The sequence below is a fragment of the Nanorana parkeri genome, unplaced genomic scaffold (genome assembly GCF_000935625.1).
Source record: "Nanorana parkeri isolate BGI_ZX_2015 unplaced genomic scaffold, ASM93562v1 scaffold51, whole genome shotgun sequence".
Lineage (NCBI taxonomy): Eukaryota > Metazoa > Chordata > Amphibia > Anura > Dicroglossidae > Nanorana > Nanorana parkeri.
The window spans coordinates 1,408,703-1,424,411 of record NW_017306319.1 but is presented as its reverse complement, the minus strand read 5'-3'; the positions used below and the strand labels follow the sequence as shown (position 1 = coordinate 1,424,411).

The 15,709-nt window shown below is 38.6% G+C and overlaps 1 protein-coding gene across 1 annotated transcript in view; it reads left to right on the top strand.

The window, feature by feature from the left end:
* The window catches only part of ARHGEF10 (Rho guanine nucleotide exchange factor 10), a 143,890-nt gene extending 136,132 nt beyond the window's left edge, over positions 1-7,758 (top strand). Inside the window, exons 28-29 of the mRNA XM_018575060.1 lie at positions 1,371-1,493; positions 6,491-7,758. Coding sequence (XP_018430562.1) covers positions 1,371-1,493; positions 6,491-7,020 — 653 coding nt within the window. The 3' untranslated portion in view covers positions 7,021-7,758. The remainder of the gene's footprint in view (positions 1-1,370; positions 1,494-6,490) is intronic.
* The last annotated feature ends 7,951 nt before the right edge of the window (positions 7,759-15,709 follow it).

Here is a 15,709-nt window from a genome sequence, read left to right as displayed (position 1 = left end):
CATGGTTAACCCGCCAATATCACAGAGTGACAACACTCTGTCAACTACAATACTCTTCATTACCTTTTCTTCATAACATAGGGGAAGTTTATTCTATAGTTCATAGGGATATCTGGAAACTAACTGTTAAGAGTGTAGCACAGGCATGGAGAGCAGGGAGCTATCAGCTCACAAGATTTCTGGCAGGATCAACAGTTTTTGTTTCGCACTTATTAAACAGATATAATAAACACTTTCAATTGTATGTAACAGACCAAAAGGGAACAAATAAGAGAAGTTACTTTTTAAGGGTTTACATACACTTTCAATCATCCACCGGTGTCTAGGTCAGCCTACACAGTCACTACTGAATTCCTTTAAAGGGAAACTGTTACTTTGCCCACCCACCTATATTCATCTTTGCCTTGTTCCCCCACTACTCTGTATGTCCATCAGAGCCCTCCAAAATACCCATTACTTCCAGGTGTGAGGGAGCAGTAACCTTGTCCTCTTTCTCCCAGGATGCAGCTCTCGGACCTGAGTTACCAGTTGCTAGGCCTGAACACTGTAATGTAGGGGTGAGGAGCAGGTCAATAACCCTGCGTAAGTTACGACACTGATCTATATGGAGCTTCAACAGGGTTTAGACTCATAGCTCTCTGATGGATAAACAAACCTGCTGAGGAGCAAGACATAGGTGAGTATTGGTGGAAGGGAATTTTAGGAGAACTTTACTCTGAATGGACAAGTGAAAGCTTTCCCGAGGAGGAAACGGATTACTTGTTCCAAATGATCATATCGCTTTCCCATCCAACATATAATGTACAGTGAATTCTGACTTCTCTCCATGGTGCTGGCCTAACGCCTCCCAATCAGGAGAGGATAATGTGCAGCCAGCTATAATGATCCAACAGTGCATAAAAATCTTGTTTAGTGTGTTTAAATGTATACATTTAAGAAGTGCACAATTATTTTTACCAAGTGATTATCTTAAAACAGCGTGGTGCTTTATGAGAGCACAGCTTCATGAACTGAAAGATTTAACTCATTTACCACTTCTGTTCTACATAAAAGATCTACAGCTTGCAGCATTTCTGTGCCATTTATATAATGCACTAGACACATTGCTGAAACTTATTATTTCTGAAGAACAGGCGCTGGTAGATTACTTAAGTAGCCTACAAAATACACTCATAACAATGCTAAAAATGTGTCTGTTCTTGAGTCACTTTCTCTCTCTCTGTTATCGATGGCTCTACATTTCAGCCTCACCAACAAACATCTTTCTGCTGCTAATGCCCCTTCTTCTGGCTAAGAAAATGAACTTACTGCTTTCCAAAAATGTTAGTTTTTTTGTCAAGACATTCTAATGCAACTTTTCTTCTTTGCAGGGCAGCACCATGTGTCTGTGACCAGTTTGCTTGTTTGTCATGGTCTACTAATGGTCGGTACAAACCTCGGTGTTATTGTAGCATTCCCAGTTCCCCGCCTGCAAGGAATTCCCAAAGTAACTGGTATGTTTTGTGTGCAAATCCATGAAATAATGTGTAATATGCTTTGTTGTTTTCACTTTCCACCAAAAGTTTTTATATCCTAGTTCTGAATGCAGGTTTTCAAGGTTGATGGCATTTATTAGGGTTAAGTGAATCAACATGGAAATCAATGAATCAATCCATAGGTGAATCAAAGGCTGGCCATAGATGAGCCAATTTTGAGAAGACTTTACAAAGATTATTTTAATATTCACAAGCTGACCAAACACAATTCAGTGTACAAATGACAAATCCAACTTGCTGGATAATCATTTAGCAATTGCAGTCTAAAAAATATCTACTACGAAGGAAAATTTTAATGAAAAATATTGTTTGAAAATTATAGGAATATTAACTACGGTAACTCTTTAAAATATACAACTTCCCATTAATGAACAGCCTAAATTTGTACATGGGAATTGTATTTTGCTAAACCCAACTCCGGCCAGAGGGGAGAGGGTTAGAACCTCAAGATTCTGTTGCTGTCAACCGACATGCTGGAGTCAGTCTGCATCTCATACACTATAGTCAGATTGCTTGCATTGATTGTTAAATACAGATACAAAGCTGTGTGAAAAAAATGAAGCAGCCAACAAATTTCAGATTTTGTTTTCCCAATGCAGGTTCTATTAACACCTGATTACTGTGAACTGCTGCTACCTTATTCTCCCAACACTATGGCAATGTTAAAAAATGTATTAAAGATTAATAATAATAATAATAATAATAAAAATAATTCATCAGTTTAATAGATATTCAGTAAATCAAACAGCAATGTATCAGGTGAATTGCCTTACAACAAGCAATCTAAACTATCACCTCAGTTATCTGACTTCAGTTAAGGCAGAAGCAGTAAAGTCAAGTTACTGATACACTGTGTTGGTTTATTTCCAGAGACAGTGCATCCATCTAACAGACAGTAATGCCATATTTCCAGGAATAGAAGGACATGTGTCAAGAGACAATGGATGCATGCTTTTAGAAAGACTCTTCTAACCCTTCTACACTCTGCAACTGTGTCAAGAGGGAATGTGGTCACGCTTGTAGAAACACTCTTCTAACCCTTCACTCTGTGACATGTGTCAAGGGACAATGGGGCCTCGCTTCTAGAAACACTCTTTTACCCTTCTTCACTTCTCCACTCTTCAACCTTGTCAAGCGACAATGCTTCTAGAAACACTCTTCATAGAAACATTTTTAGGTCACGCTTTTAGAAACACTATTCCACTCCACCACAAGTGTTTTTAATTGGTGTCTGTTTTCATTACTCCTCACTTCTTTCCCATGTGGCACCAGAACAGTAAATGATGGGAAATCTCCCCAAAAGGAACTCGGACAATAATAAAAGCCTGGCATAGGTTATACATCTTCCCTACTCTTAAAAAAATAAAGATTTAAATACACTTATATATAAACTGAAAGAGATAACTTTAGAAAAGAAAAAGAGGTAAAAGAAGAAATCAAGAGGAACAGGTCTTGCTATCTGCCGTCTCTGACCAGGGCTCCAAGAAGCTAACAAAAAGGGTCTTCCAAAGCATCCCCTTATCAATATCCCTCCCTCACCCCACCTCTCTTAAGAGGCTCAGGAAAATCCAAGGTTATTTAAATCTATTTACACGGTTAGAATTTAATTCAAAAGCAGGTTGTCAATACACTAAATTCTAACAGTGAATGTGGATTTTGTGCAGGAAACTCCATTCATTCCAAAGTCAAATTTTAAACGACATTTGTTAAGTCTCTGATGGCAATTTTGAAGGTTTTTTTGTGATTTGAGATGAGATTTTTCATATAGAAGTACCTACAAAAATCTATCAGTGTATGGCCAGCTTTAGGGCTGTATAGCTCTAACACAGACTCTTTGTTTATCTTCAGACCTGCTTGCAGATAACCCTGGCAAGTTTCATGTAATCTCTTTATTTTTCTTGCTGCTCAGACCTTTGAAAACCTGATGATCTTGCTAGTTTCACATCATGTCATTGTTTTGTTTTGCTCTGTTTCAGCCCAGTCAAGCTGGTTTTATTTTCTTGATAAATGTGTCCTTTTATGTGTCATTTCTAACTCTGCTTTGAATGGCAAAAAGCACAAAAGGATCAGTATAGTGTCCTAAAAATGTATTTGTAGCCAATACTTTTTTTTTAAATAAGATTCGGAAAGTGTATGAAAGGGTTAGCAATTCTGTTAGATTTTTTTATCCCATCTGCTGAGATTTACCATCTCTATTTGCCTTTGTGACCATTGTCACCAGGACAAAAAGACATTGGTAATCCAAAACTGTACAGTTGCCGGCAGAACAGGAGGTGAGTAGAATGAGTCCAACGGGTCACCAGTGACATCTACTGTAAGTGGAAATTTCCCTTTCGTTTAAGAGAGATTTCCTGTTCTCTGGGAGTTAAGAAAAACAACCGAAATGGACACAGCAAAAAAAATACATCAGGTTTGAAGGCTAACTCCACTCAAAAACTTCCTACCATCCCTATTAGGCCTGGTTCACATCTGAGCGTTCTCGGGCCACTCGTCCTGGTAACACACAATTGTGCTGGGAACCGTTTTTCGAATCATACGAAAATCGATGGATTAGTGGCGTCTTCATACAGAAAAAAAATGCAACATGAACACTGCACATGCACAAACGAAAATCTGTTCTGTCAATCGCCAAAACTCGGTCAGTTAGTATTGTTAAGGAACAATTATCGAAATCTACATAGGTCTGTGTATGATGGGGTATTCGAGCAGAAATCGAACAAAGGTTTGATGACGGGATGAAAGAAATCAAACGATAATTATAAGGTGTATGGCCAGCTTTAGAGATACCGTGAATGAGCTGAGGGTGTACACTGAATACACTGTACAAACATTGCTAGGAGAAAGAGGAACACATCAACTTTGCATGTTTCCTTTGCGAAAAACCTTACCAGCACTTCAGCACCTCCAGCATTTTCTTTTCTTTAGTATTTTAACGTCACTGCTTTAAGAAAATTGGCTAAACTAAAGATTCAATTTTAAAAACGAGCAATCACCTGACCTTAATCGCTGAATCATTCTTTAGAAATAAAAAGTACCAGCAGCAGAGGAGATTAGCTATCCAGGAAACCTATTACTTTGCCCTGGATGGGCATATCACAGGAGCATAGGGTATTTTCAGTGAGCACATATTTTTGGTTATGATCACGTACACATAGGGGGTTGATTTATAAACCCTTTCACACAAGATTCAGAAACGTTTACCCAAGATTCACACTTTTTTCTACTTCATTTCAATGAACTAATATCAATAGACCCCATAGGAACAAGATTTTCAAAACATTACCATGCATTGATAAATGTATTAACATCAAGCTGAAACATCTCTTTTCAAGTATATCTACAAAAATATTGAAAATATCATGCATTACCTTTTTTTACTTTTTGAGTTCAGTTCCACCTTAAAGATTTGCTATATTATAGGGAACATATAGAAATGTTAATTGTACCTATGCAATACCCTGAAAAATGTATGTTTTGTCTGAAATTCTTTATGGAAAATATTGTATTTGTATATGAGGGTGCCTTTGCATCCTTTTCTTATGGCCTCAGGGCTGCCTCTGACGGCTAGTATCCGGAGATATGGTGTGGGATTTGGTGATGTCACTACTAATTATTCTCCCTGCTGCGGGCTCTGACCTGAGGAAGTAAAGCCCTACCTCTACACAATGCAGAATAAGGCATGGTAAGTCAGTTATAGACAAAGGTCAGCTGAAGGGAGACCTTTGCCCTCTGCCTGCCTTTTTTTTTGCACACAGCTTCCAGAATTTAAATCCTCCTTAAATTGATTTAAAAAGGAAAAAACTATAGTATACATGTATGCTATAATTTGCATGGCTTGCAAACAGTTAATAGTGCACATGATAATATTTTTGACACAGAGTCATAGTGAGCTATGAGCTGAATTCTTCCGAATGGTTTAAATAAAATGCTGAAAACTGTAGCTGGCAGAAATATGTATGATGTTTCCAGCATTTAATATCAAGGCCACAAAAAAAGTATATTATTTGCAGTAAATGTTATTACATGAAAGCCTAATGTAATGATGAATAAGCATAATAGCATCCAATATGACCTTGCATTGTTTTCTTTTCCAGGACGTGGAATGGTGTCTTACCATGCACACCACGGTGCAGTCAAATTCCTTGTCATGGCAACTGCTGTGAACAAAAAACATAAGCGGACACCAAGCAGATGTAGCCAGACTTCAAATATGGAATCAAAACCCGAGGATCCTCGTTCACCTTAAAGATTTGCTATATTATAGGGAACATATAGAAATGTTAATTGTACCTATGCAGTACCCTGAAAAATGTATGTTTTGTCTGAAATTCTTTCTGGAAAATATTGTATTTGTATATGAGGGTGCCTTTGCATCCTTTTCTTATGGCCTCAGGGCTGCCTCTGACGGCTAGTATCCGGAGATATGGTGTGGGATTTGGTGATGTCACTACTAATTATTCTCCCTGCTGCGGGCTCTGACCTGAGGAAGTAAAGCCCTACCTCTACACAATGCAGAATAAGGCATGGTAAGTCAGTTATAGACAAAGGTCAGCTGAAGGGAGACCTTTGCCCTCTGCCTGCCTTTTTTTTTGCACACAGCTTCCAGAATTTAAATCCTCCTTAAATTGATTTAAAAAGGAAAAAACTATAGTATACATGTATGCTATAATTTGCATGGCTTGCAAACAGTTAATAGTGCACATGATAATATTTTTGACACAGTGTCAAAAATATAGTGACACATAGTGAGCTATGAGCTGAATTCTTCCGAATGGTTTAAATAAAATGCTGAAAACTGTAGCTGGCAGAAATATGTATGATGTTTCCAGCATTTAATATCAAGGCCACAAAAAAAAGTATATTATTTGCAGTAAATGTTATTACATGAAAGCCTAATGTAATGATGAATAAGCATAATAGCATCCAATATGACCTTGCATTGTTTTCTTTTCCAGGACGTGGAATGGTGTCTTACCATGCACACCACGGTGCAGTCAAATTCCTTGTCATGGCAACTGCTGTGAACAAAAAACATAAGCGGACACCAAGCAGATGTAGCCAGACTTCAAATATGGAATCAAAACCCGAGGATCCTCGTAGTGCCCATGTACAGCAACATGAAGAAAGAAACACAGCTTCTGCCAGCAATAACAATGACAGCGCCGTTTGGCTTGGTGGCTCCATGGGGTCCATTGCACAAAGAAGTGACTTGTCCTCTTCGTCAGGCTCTCTCACATTGTCTCATGGATCAAACTCATGTGACATGGGGAAGGATGATTGCACTCTGTATGATCTTCTAAGTGACCCAGGCATGCCACCACAACACAGCAAAAGACAGCGAGTCGGGAAGTTGAAGGCAGACTCCGTCTTGGTAATCTCTGGTGGACAGGGTCACCGAAGAGTAAACAAGAAGCTTAAGCCACAGCGACAGGAAGAGCCGGTTTCTTCTGCTATGGTTTGGCAGATCCCCCTGTTGCACATTTAACGACCCATGGGGTTAAAATTAATTTGTGCCTTTGTCCATAATGTATTCCACTACATTGTTATTCAAGCCTTGTTTTGTCATATTCAGTAAATCCTTTGTGATCGGTTACAAATAAGGCCCTATTAAACTGAAAACACAGGGACGGTACTTATTGAAACTGGTACATCTTAATCATGCACCTTTTCTCATCATGGTCCAGGAGAAATGTATGCTGCTGCCTTTGCATAACACTGAATACCATTGAGCGTTTTCTATGATTGCCTGTCTGGCATAATAGCTAACATCCATTAGTTGCTTTTTTTTTGCTTTGACTGGCATGATGAGCTGCAGGCCATGCTGTCTTTTCTTTGCAGGTAAAGTGAAAGACAAATATGAATGAATATACAATTAATATGAAACCTATTGGAATGTGATAAGCCATGTGTAACCATAAAGGACTTGATGAAGGCAAACTGCCTTCTCTTTGGTATTTCTTTAGTCAATGGATATCACTCGAGGGTCTTCCATTGTTCATTGCACAATGACTGCCAGTAATCATGTACAATAAGGTTTCCACTACAGTATATGATATGTTGGAATCTGTGCACATGCAAATTGTGTATTTCCTCAGCTGCACTAGTGTATATGTGCATGTTGGAAAGTCACAACTAATATGTCCGAGCTAATGATAACTGAAATTCTATATACTTAAACTGCCATATGATGGTTTCAAGACATATAAACAAACGAAAATATGAAATTGTACTTAAGTAAAAGGAATTCCTAGAAAATAAAAATGGTTTGGTCTCTTTTGTAAATTGGGCGTGTTATGATCATAAACTATTGTATCTTACAGGCAAAATGTTACATTGCAATTATCTCATACTGGACTTTTTTTTTAATTTGGTGACATCCATTTTAAAAATGCTTGAACACATAAAGTGATGCTGAGCCGCAGCTTTTTTTTTCCATAGTACTGAGACCGATGAGGTGGTTATGATAAAGGTAGACTCTACTACTTGGCAGTCACTTTTTTGGCAAGCCCTTTATGAATATCTCAAGAAGGTAAAATGATAAGGTGTAGTTCACCAGGAAGGGATTCTTATTTTTCTTGAGTAAAGTGGAAGTACACATTGAACTGGGAGTAAACACCGGTGTGCATGTGCCTGGAAGATGGAAAACATGAGCTGTGGGTGTTCCCTGAGGACAGATTTGAGAAACTCTATTGTAGATAATAAAAATTATTAAAGTAACAATACACATCTATGCCTTGAGAATTTAGCACAATAAAGGTACACCGTGGTTGTAAAAAAATATATTTTCTTTTTACCTCTATGTGTAAACTAGGGTTTTAAAGCAACAAATCTTCACCTAGATCATCATTTCACAGCGTTTTTTAAACTCTTTTATTTTATTAAAGGTTAAGTTTACCTTTTCTTCCATGATTCATGTTACACCCATATTTAGGCTGTAACATGAAACATGGTGACATCCCCACCCCTCACTCCCATTCTGTCCTTCCCCACTTACCTGGATCGCGGGGTTCTCCTCCCCGCAGGTTGATGTTATTTTTCAAATCTGACTCAGTCCATACGAGTGTGGTGACGCGACTGCACTTATAGTCCACTGACACTTCCTGCCGTCCATGTTGCTCAATGTCAGTACCTCGATACAGTCATTAGAGGGTAGAAATCACCAGCACTCAGTAAGTAAAGCTCAAAAAGTACTGTCCAATCAATTGGACCAAACGTCACAGATATCACGAAATCCAACGTTTCTGGACCACGCAGGGTCCCTTCATCAGTGCAGAGATGTGACATGATTTCTACCCTCTAATGACTGTTTAGCACGGCGTCATCCGTGATTGTCACTTCGAGCACGGTCGTTTGTTACTTGAACCGGGAGCACTGTAGGGAGTGCAGGGGGACTGTTCTCTGGAATCGTACCTCGATACAGACAGTGATGGCTGGAAGAGTCTGCAGGAGCCAGAGCATTGCACCCGTGATACACTGATCGCAGTTGCAATGCTTTATTGGCTCCAATACATTTCATAAAATAAAAAATGTGCATTTATTTAGTTATGAAATACCCATTTTTTTTTAAAAGAGGTGAACTTTACCTTTTAAGGTAAAAAATAAAACAAATAATAAGGCAAAGTTCACACTTTTCATGTTGTATGTTTTAGATGTGTTTTATTTTTACATTCATTCACTTTCCTATGAGAAGTGTGTTTTTCTGTAAAGGATTTTTAAAGAATCACAGTAAAACACAGAGGTGCATATGGAATAGGGCTTAGCTGATTCAGTTAGTGATGACACAGTTTTAACAAGCCATGTGTCCAATCTGATACACAACTGGCCAGATATGCGCATCACTATGTGTGTATACTTCCCAACACCACGCATGGGCATAGTATTTATATGTACATAGACACATTGATAAAGGATGTATATTTTAAACTTGTATTGTCAAAAAAAAAGCAGGTGCCTTGACCGACCCTCTAGCTTTAATGCATTCTGAGTCACTGATCCGGGACAAGTATGGAGGTAGAGAAAAAAGTAAACACCCTTATCCATTTAAGTAACACAAGTCTTTTCCCTCCTTCAGCCTGTGACTAGACAGTGAAAGTAGAAGTAGCAGACTGAAGAACTTCTCTGTCACTCTCTGCTCCTATCAATATGTCTCTTGTTAAAAGATGACCACTGCAGCACAGGTGACTGGATCTCAGTCTAAGGCCTTGTTCACACCATCCTCTGGCCCGATTGTAACTGGAACACACTGGATCACATTGCAGCCGGCTCAATTTGTTGTGGGGCGGAAGGGGCGTGGCGGTGCATTGAAGTAAATGGCACCAAAGCCATGCTCTCTGGCCGCAATGCGTTCAGCCGCACGGGAACGCAAGGCACATCAATGCGGCCGATCACATTGCAGCTGGAGGGCGTGGCTGTGGTGCCATTCACTTCAATGCACCGCCACCCCCCCTCCAGCCCCACAACATATTGAGCCAGCCGCAATGCGATCCAGTGTGTTCTTTCCACAATCGGGCCAGAACGCACTGAGGCTGGTGTGAACGAGGCCAAGTGCTGCAGTACAAAGGACACAAAAGGCTGATACTAGGTACAATTCAGATACTTATGCTACTTGTATTAAAAAATACATTTAATTCCATTATTGTAATTTGTAATCTATTAATGATTTCAGAGCTGCAGTCATTTGTGTCTTTTATATCTGCATGGAGTTAAGCCTTTAATGCATTCCATGCTTAGGCCCTCCAATATGAAGGTATCTCATAGAAATGAATAAAACAGTTGTCTGCAGCAGCCAGTCATATTGTTCCTTCTGTTTCCCTGCTACGGGTTCCAAAATGAAATAGGAAGTCATAAAAGTCACAAAATATGTGAATGATCTCTAATAGCCATATTTTGATCTTTAAGATGTAATTGAAATACTACAAATTGCATATAAAATGTAAAACAAATAATGAATGCCGAGGTCACCTACTAAGCAATATGTGGAGTAACACTAAGATATTGAATACGAAAATTGCTTTATACTTTTAGTGAGGATTCAGCCAGTCCACAATAAAAGTATAAAGCTATTTTTTGTACATATATAAAATGCTTGCATAATTGAAAAACATGAATGCAGTAAAGGTCAAATGAACTACAAAAATTGAAAACATAACTGTGGCATATTTAAAAGGGGAAGTTTCAAGGACGTACTGTAACTATGTCCATAGCAGACCAGGCAACTGCTATGGGGACCAGAAACACAAGGAGCCCAGAGTTGTTTGGCCACACAATAATTTATATAGGTAGGAACAGCACTCGCATACATTTAGATTAAAGTGGAAGTGAAGTAATTTAGAAAATGCTGACAGGTAGGGTTTTTAAGACAGAAGAGACTTGTGTGTCTCTTCTGTCATAATTGTTTCTTACTCTCTGTCAGTGTTTGTATACACTATGACATGTATGTGCAGCTCAGTACGCAGTCTCGGCAAGGTCCTGAACAGAGATAAAGTAACTCCCTTGTGCATTCACGGAAGTTACACGGTAAGTGCTAATATGCTGTGTACATTATGATAAACACCTCCTGGGGGGCCATACATTAACACATGTGGTGGCGGATCACTACTGTCTTAATTGAATAGTTTGAAATCCTCCATACTATTGCAATTAATATTATGCATTGCTTGAGGAATTGCCTTCTTAATGAAGATTAGAGAGACAGGAAGGACCATTCTAAGTTTTTTTGGGACCCCATTACACAGAGTTACAGTCCTGGATAGTTTAATACATTAAAAATGCATGTAATAGCTGTATTCAGACAATGAACTGCAGATCTTTTGTCTGTATTTATATAACCTCACTGCCACATCCCCAGCTTATTTACATAGCTTAGTTCTTTCAGTACTAGACTTCCTATAAAGACAAACATTATTTATAAAAGTCTGCAGCCCACCAAAGAAAAATATTTTAAAAACCTTTGTGTGCCTTATGCGTTTTATATGTTAAAGTCATTTAATGTACTGTTGTCTATTCTGCAATGTTATTTACAGATCAGCCAGATGGTTAGAAAAGAGGAATTCTGCTGTAATTACAGGTGTTACATTTCTGGTTACTTATGTTGAAGTGCACTGTTTAATGCCAGGGCTATAAAGTTACTCAGCATCAGTAGATCTCTCTATGCACATTCCTGGTTTTCGTATTGAATAAGCCAAAGTCCTGTAAACAAAAACAACCAGTCTTGTTAATCTTACTTCAATGATCTGCCTGCTGTAATTAAATATAAGTTAAGATGCTTGCTATGGAATACCTTGCACAATTGCTAAGGTTCAACAAATGTGTCCTAAGCACAGGATCATTTTCAACCCAAACTAGAAGATCTCATGAGATTACAGATTTCCTAGCAATGCTCTGCTGATGTAACATTCCCAAGATGCAATACTTGGGAACAGATTACATCATTTGTGCCAAAACTGGACCAGGAAGTAGATAAACTCTATTTGTAAATAAATGAAAAACAAGTTTGTTTAATGAATGTAAGATGATTTTAAATCAGCATGCAGAGTGATATGCTGATGTGATTTTTAGTGAAAGCGGGTAAAGGTCTGCTTTACTCCCGTAGCCACTTCCCATCAGTTGCAGTATTAGGGTAGCAATTGTTCCCTAGCTATAATTGTAATCATTTATTGATCATTCCATGGCTTTGGTGGTGGTGGTTTCTCTCCATGATTTATTTCTTTGTGTCTGTATTTGTGGTTGTGTCTGGCTGTTGTTGTGGCTGCTTCCTGGCTGACGTGGTGGTCAGTCTTTGGGTCTAGGGAAGTAATTTTCTGGTTTCAGTGTTGGTATATAATCTTCTGTGTTGAAAGGCGTGTAAATGGATTGATGCAGTCTGGCAGTGAGTAATCAAGAAGCAACTTCACATTGGTAATTTAAGTGCTAGCTTGATTTTTTACTTGCTGGAGGTGACCTGGAGCTTTTGTCAAAACCTGATAGCTTTCAGCTTTGAAGAAACATATAAAAGTATTGTGTTTACATCTTGTTCATATGACTAGCTCTATAAACTTTGGTTTAAGTGGAGGACAAAATTCTCAATAAACATATACTGTATAGTACTATTAAAAATTGGCTGCCTGTGTCTGGTAGCATGCCATTTCCCAAAGCATGCAGGAGGTGGTTATAGTTAAGGTAGAGGATTAGTCAAGGTTCAGGTTATCAAAACATGGGAACCTTGTAAAAAAAAAATACATACATACATATATATTAGGGTTGCACAGATACCAAGTACAGTACTCGGTACAAGTACGAGTACATGTACCGATACTTTTGAGCTCCAAGACTAGACTAGAGAAAAATGCAAAAATTAGGAGGCAGCTGTCATTTGTAAGGAGCACACGGAGCTCCTGGGATTTGTACATCTCTGTTTTAATGTACGATTTTGTTTTTATAAATATAAATAAAGGGATGCACAGATACCAGTTACAGACTCTGATTCTGAATTCTTAATAACAATACTCATCCTGTGTGGCTGATATCTTATCTCAACAGTTAACTAGTTAGGTTGAGTAGCTAATCTACCCTTCCACTTTTGGCTTATCTACAAAGCTATACCATTAAGGGACCCAAAAAATACTTAATATGAACATTACAAAATTAGTGGTTACTGAAAATACACTATACTCGTTTTAAGATCCAAAAAACAGATATGAATATAGTGTATTGAAATTTGTTTTAACTGATGTGTGAAGTCTTAACACTCTTGGCTCCCATTGTGGAAAAATAAAGCATACCCATTGCAAATACGAAGGTACCCTTATCTTATCCAGCCAATCAGTCTACAGTTGTCTGTGGCTTTTTCTGGAGTAGTCCAGCATTGGGAAGTTGGCTGCTGATCAGTCCTTGCTGATGTAACTCCCTCTGCTCTGGCTTTCACCTCTGCCCTTCTTGGGTCTCACTGCCCCGCTTCTTCGAGCACACACTAGCATCTACTTTATGCCCTCGGGTGCCCTGTCTACCTATGGGGGTGTGTCTGAACATTTATAATGGCAAAAGAGCAACTACAATTTTATCCTGCATTTATGAAAATACACAAATCTTCTGACATTTAAATATTCAGTTATCTGAATAGAATAACATGACTCATGTACTTAAATCGTATGCCAAGGAGATAAAACAACTTGGTTCAATCACTTCCCTGATGACTCATGTTGTTTAGACTTGTATATATCCACCCTTCGCAATTATATTTAATACAATTGTGCTTAAAGGTAATTATGATGGTAGACTGTGTTCTAGATCATTGTCAAGAACATGGTGCCCGAAGGAACAAATACCTTGATGCAGTTCTTGACAGGAAAGTGTAGTGCAAAATCTTGCATTAGTCAAGCACGGGCTGCACTACATGTACTAGTTTTTTTTTTAAACTTTTATGATCAAGTTATGTAAACTATTGGCACACACAGTGAAAATGCTGCTACTACCTTATTATACAACTATTTCAATGTAAAAGCCTTATCACCAGTACCAATCATGTTGTGCTGTTAGAGCAGATTCTGTGTATTTATGCATTATCATTTTTTTCAGAATTATCTAAGTTTTAACTGTTGCTGTATGCAACACAACACAGATTTTATATCCTTTGTGGCTACTATATTTAAAGCTGAACACCTGTTAAAAAAAAAAATTCATTGCCGAGCATGTAAGAAATTAAAATGCAGCTTTCGCTGCAATACTCACCTCCTCTCCCCATCTGTCCCCCGAAGACTCACTCCAAAGTTCAGTGCCATTCGTGTTTTGGGTTGAGTTGCACCCAGCGTCATTTAACCTACTTCCTGTGAGCTCAGGATGTCATGGGTCTGCCCCCTTGGGGTATGTTCGAGCTCAAAAAGGAATTCTGCAGAGAAAGAAACAACACAAATGAAATCTAATAGACCAGGGGTGCCCACTAGGTCCATCGCTATCTACCAGTCGATCGCCAAGCTATTTCTGGTAGATCGCGATTGCTAGTTCAATTTGGCTGCTCCGTTTATCTGGGCACTCATCTGCTGCTGACCGGGGGAAGTCCTGGCCGAGCCCCTGCCACTGAAAGCCGTGCTGCCCAGAGTTCAGAATTCAGCTGCTCCAGTAGTCTGGGGAAGCCTAAGAGCTAACAACAACCACTCTGTGTTCTGTTCCATGCTGTAATCCACCTCCAGTGAACAATTGACAAAAGTTTTGCACACACCGGAATTAGATGACCCCTTTTTACAGTGTGTTAATCGCAATCGGACCTACCCTGTGTTCTGGTAGATCTCATTGAGCCAGTCATACAAAAAGTAGATCTTCGCACACAAAATTGTGGGCTCCCCTGTACTAGACTTTCTGCAATGTAGGTCACTACAGAAGACATAAAAGCAGATCTAGACAGGTTTCTGATCCATCTGGTCAGGACACTATCTGCAAGGAGTTTGCATGTTCTCCCTGTGCTTGCATTGGGGTACTCCAGTTTCCTTCCACACTCCAAAAACATGCTAGAAGGTTATTTGGCTCCTATCTAAATTGGTCCTGTATGAGTGTGCAATAGGGACCTTAGATTGTGTGAATGCTGTGAATGTGCAGTATGTAAAGTGCTGCATAAATTGTCACTATATAAAAACCTATAATATATAAATGCATACTTTAGTCCAGCCTTGCAGGTAGTGCATTCCCAAAAACGATAGCAGAGTAAGCTGCCATTTGTTGTTTGGTCATTACCATAAGCTGATCAGCTCTCATAGCTTTTCCAGAAAATTTCTATATATAAGAAAATGACGTGTATTTTATTGTTCACTTTCTAACAGTTTAATGGCATCTGTGTGTATATCATTTTACCATTTGACTTTCTTAATTTTAGACCTTTACATTTTTTTGTGGTCTTTAGTCTTATAGCGAGTATAACATTTCCCATATGGATAAATAAACATCATGACAGACCGTCCCATGTAACTGATGTCATGTCAGAAGGTACTAAAATCTTGTAATAAGAGAGTTGCTATGTTACAAAATTCAGGATAATATATAAAGAAAGTCATTGTATGCAAAGAACAATATCCACATGCATTTCCACTCTTTACATAGAAACTAATTCATAGATCACTCAGTGCTTATTTTAAGTGGAATATTTTTCTGGGTCACTCCCCGGCTTGGGGAAGGTATTTCACATATGATATTACTGTGTACTTTCCAGT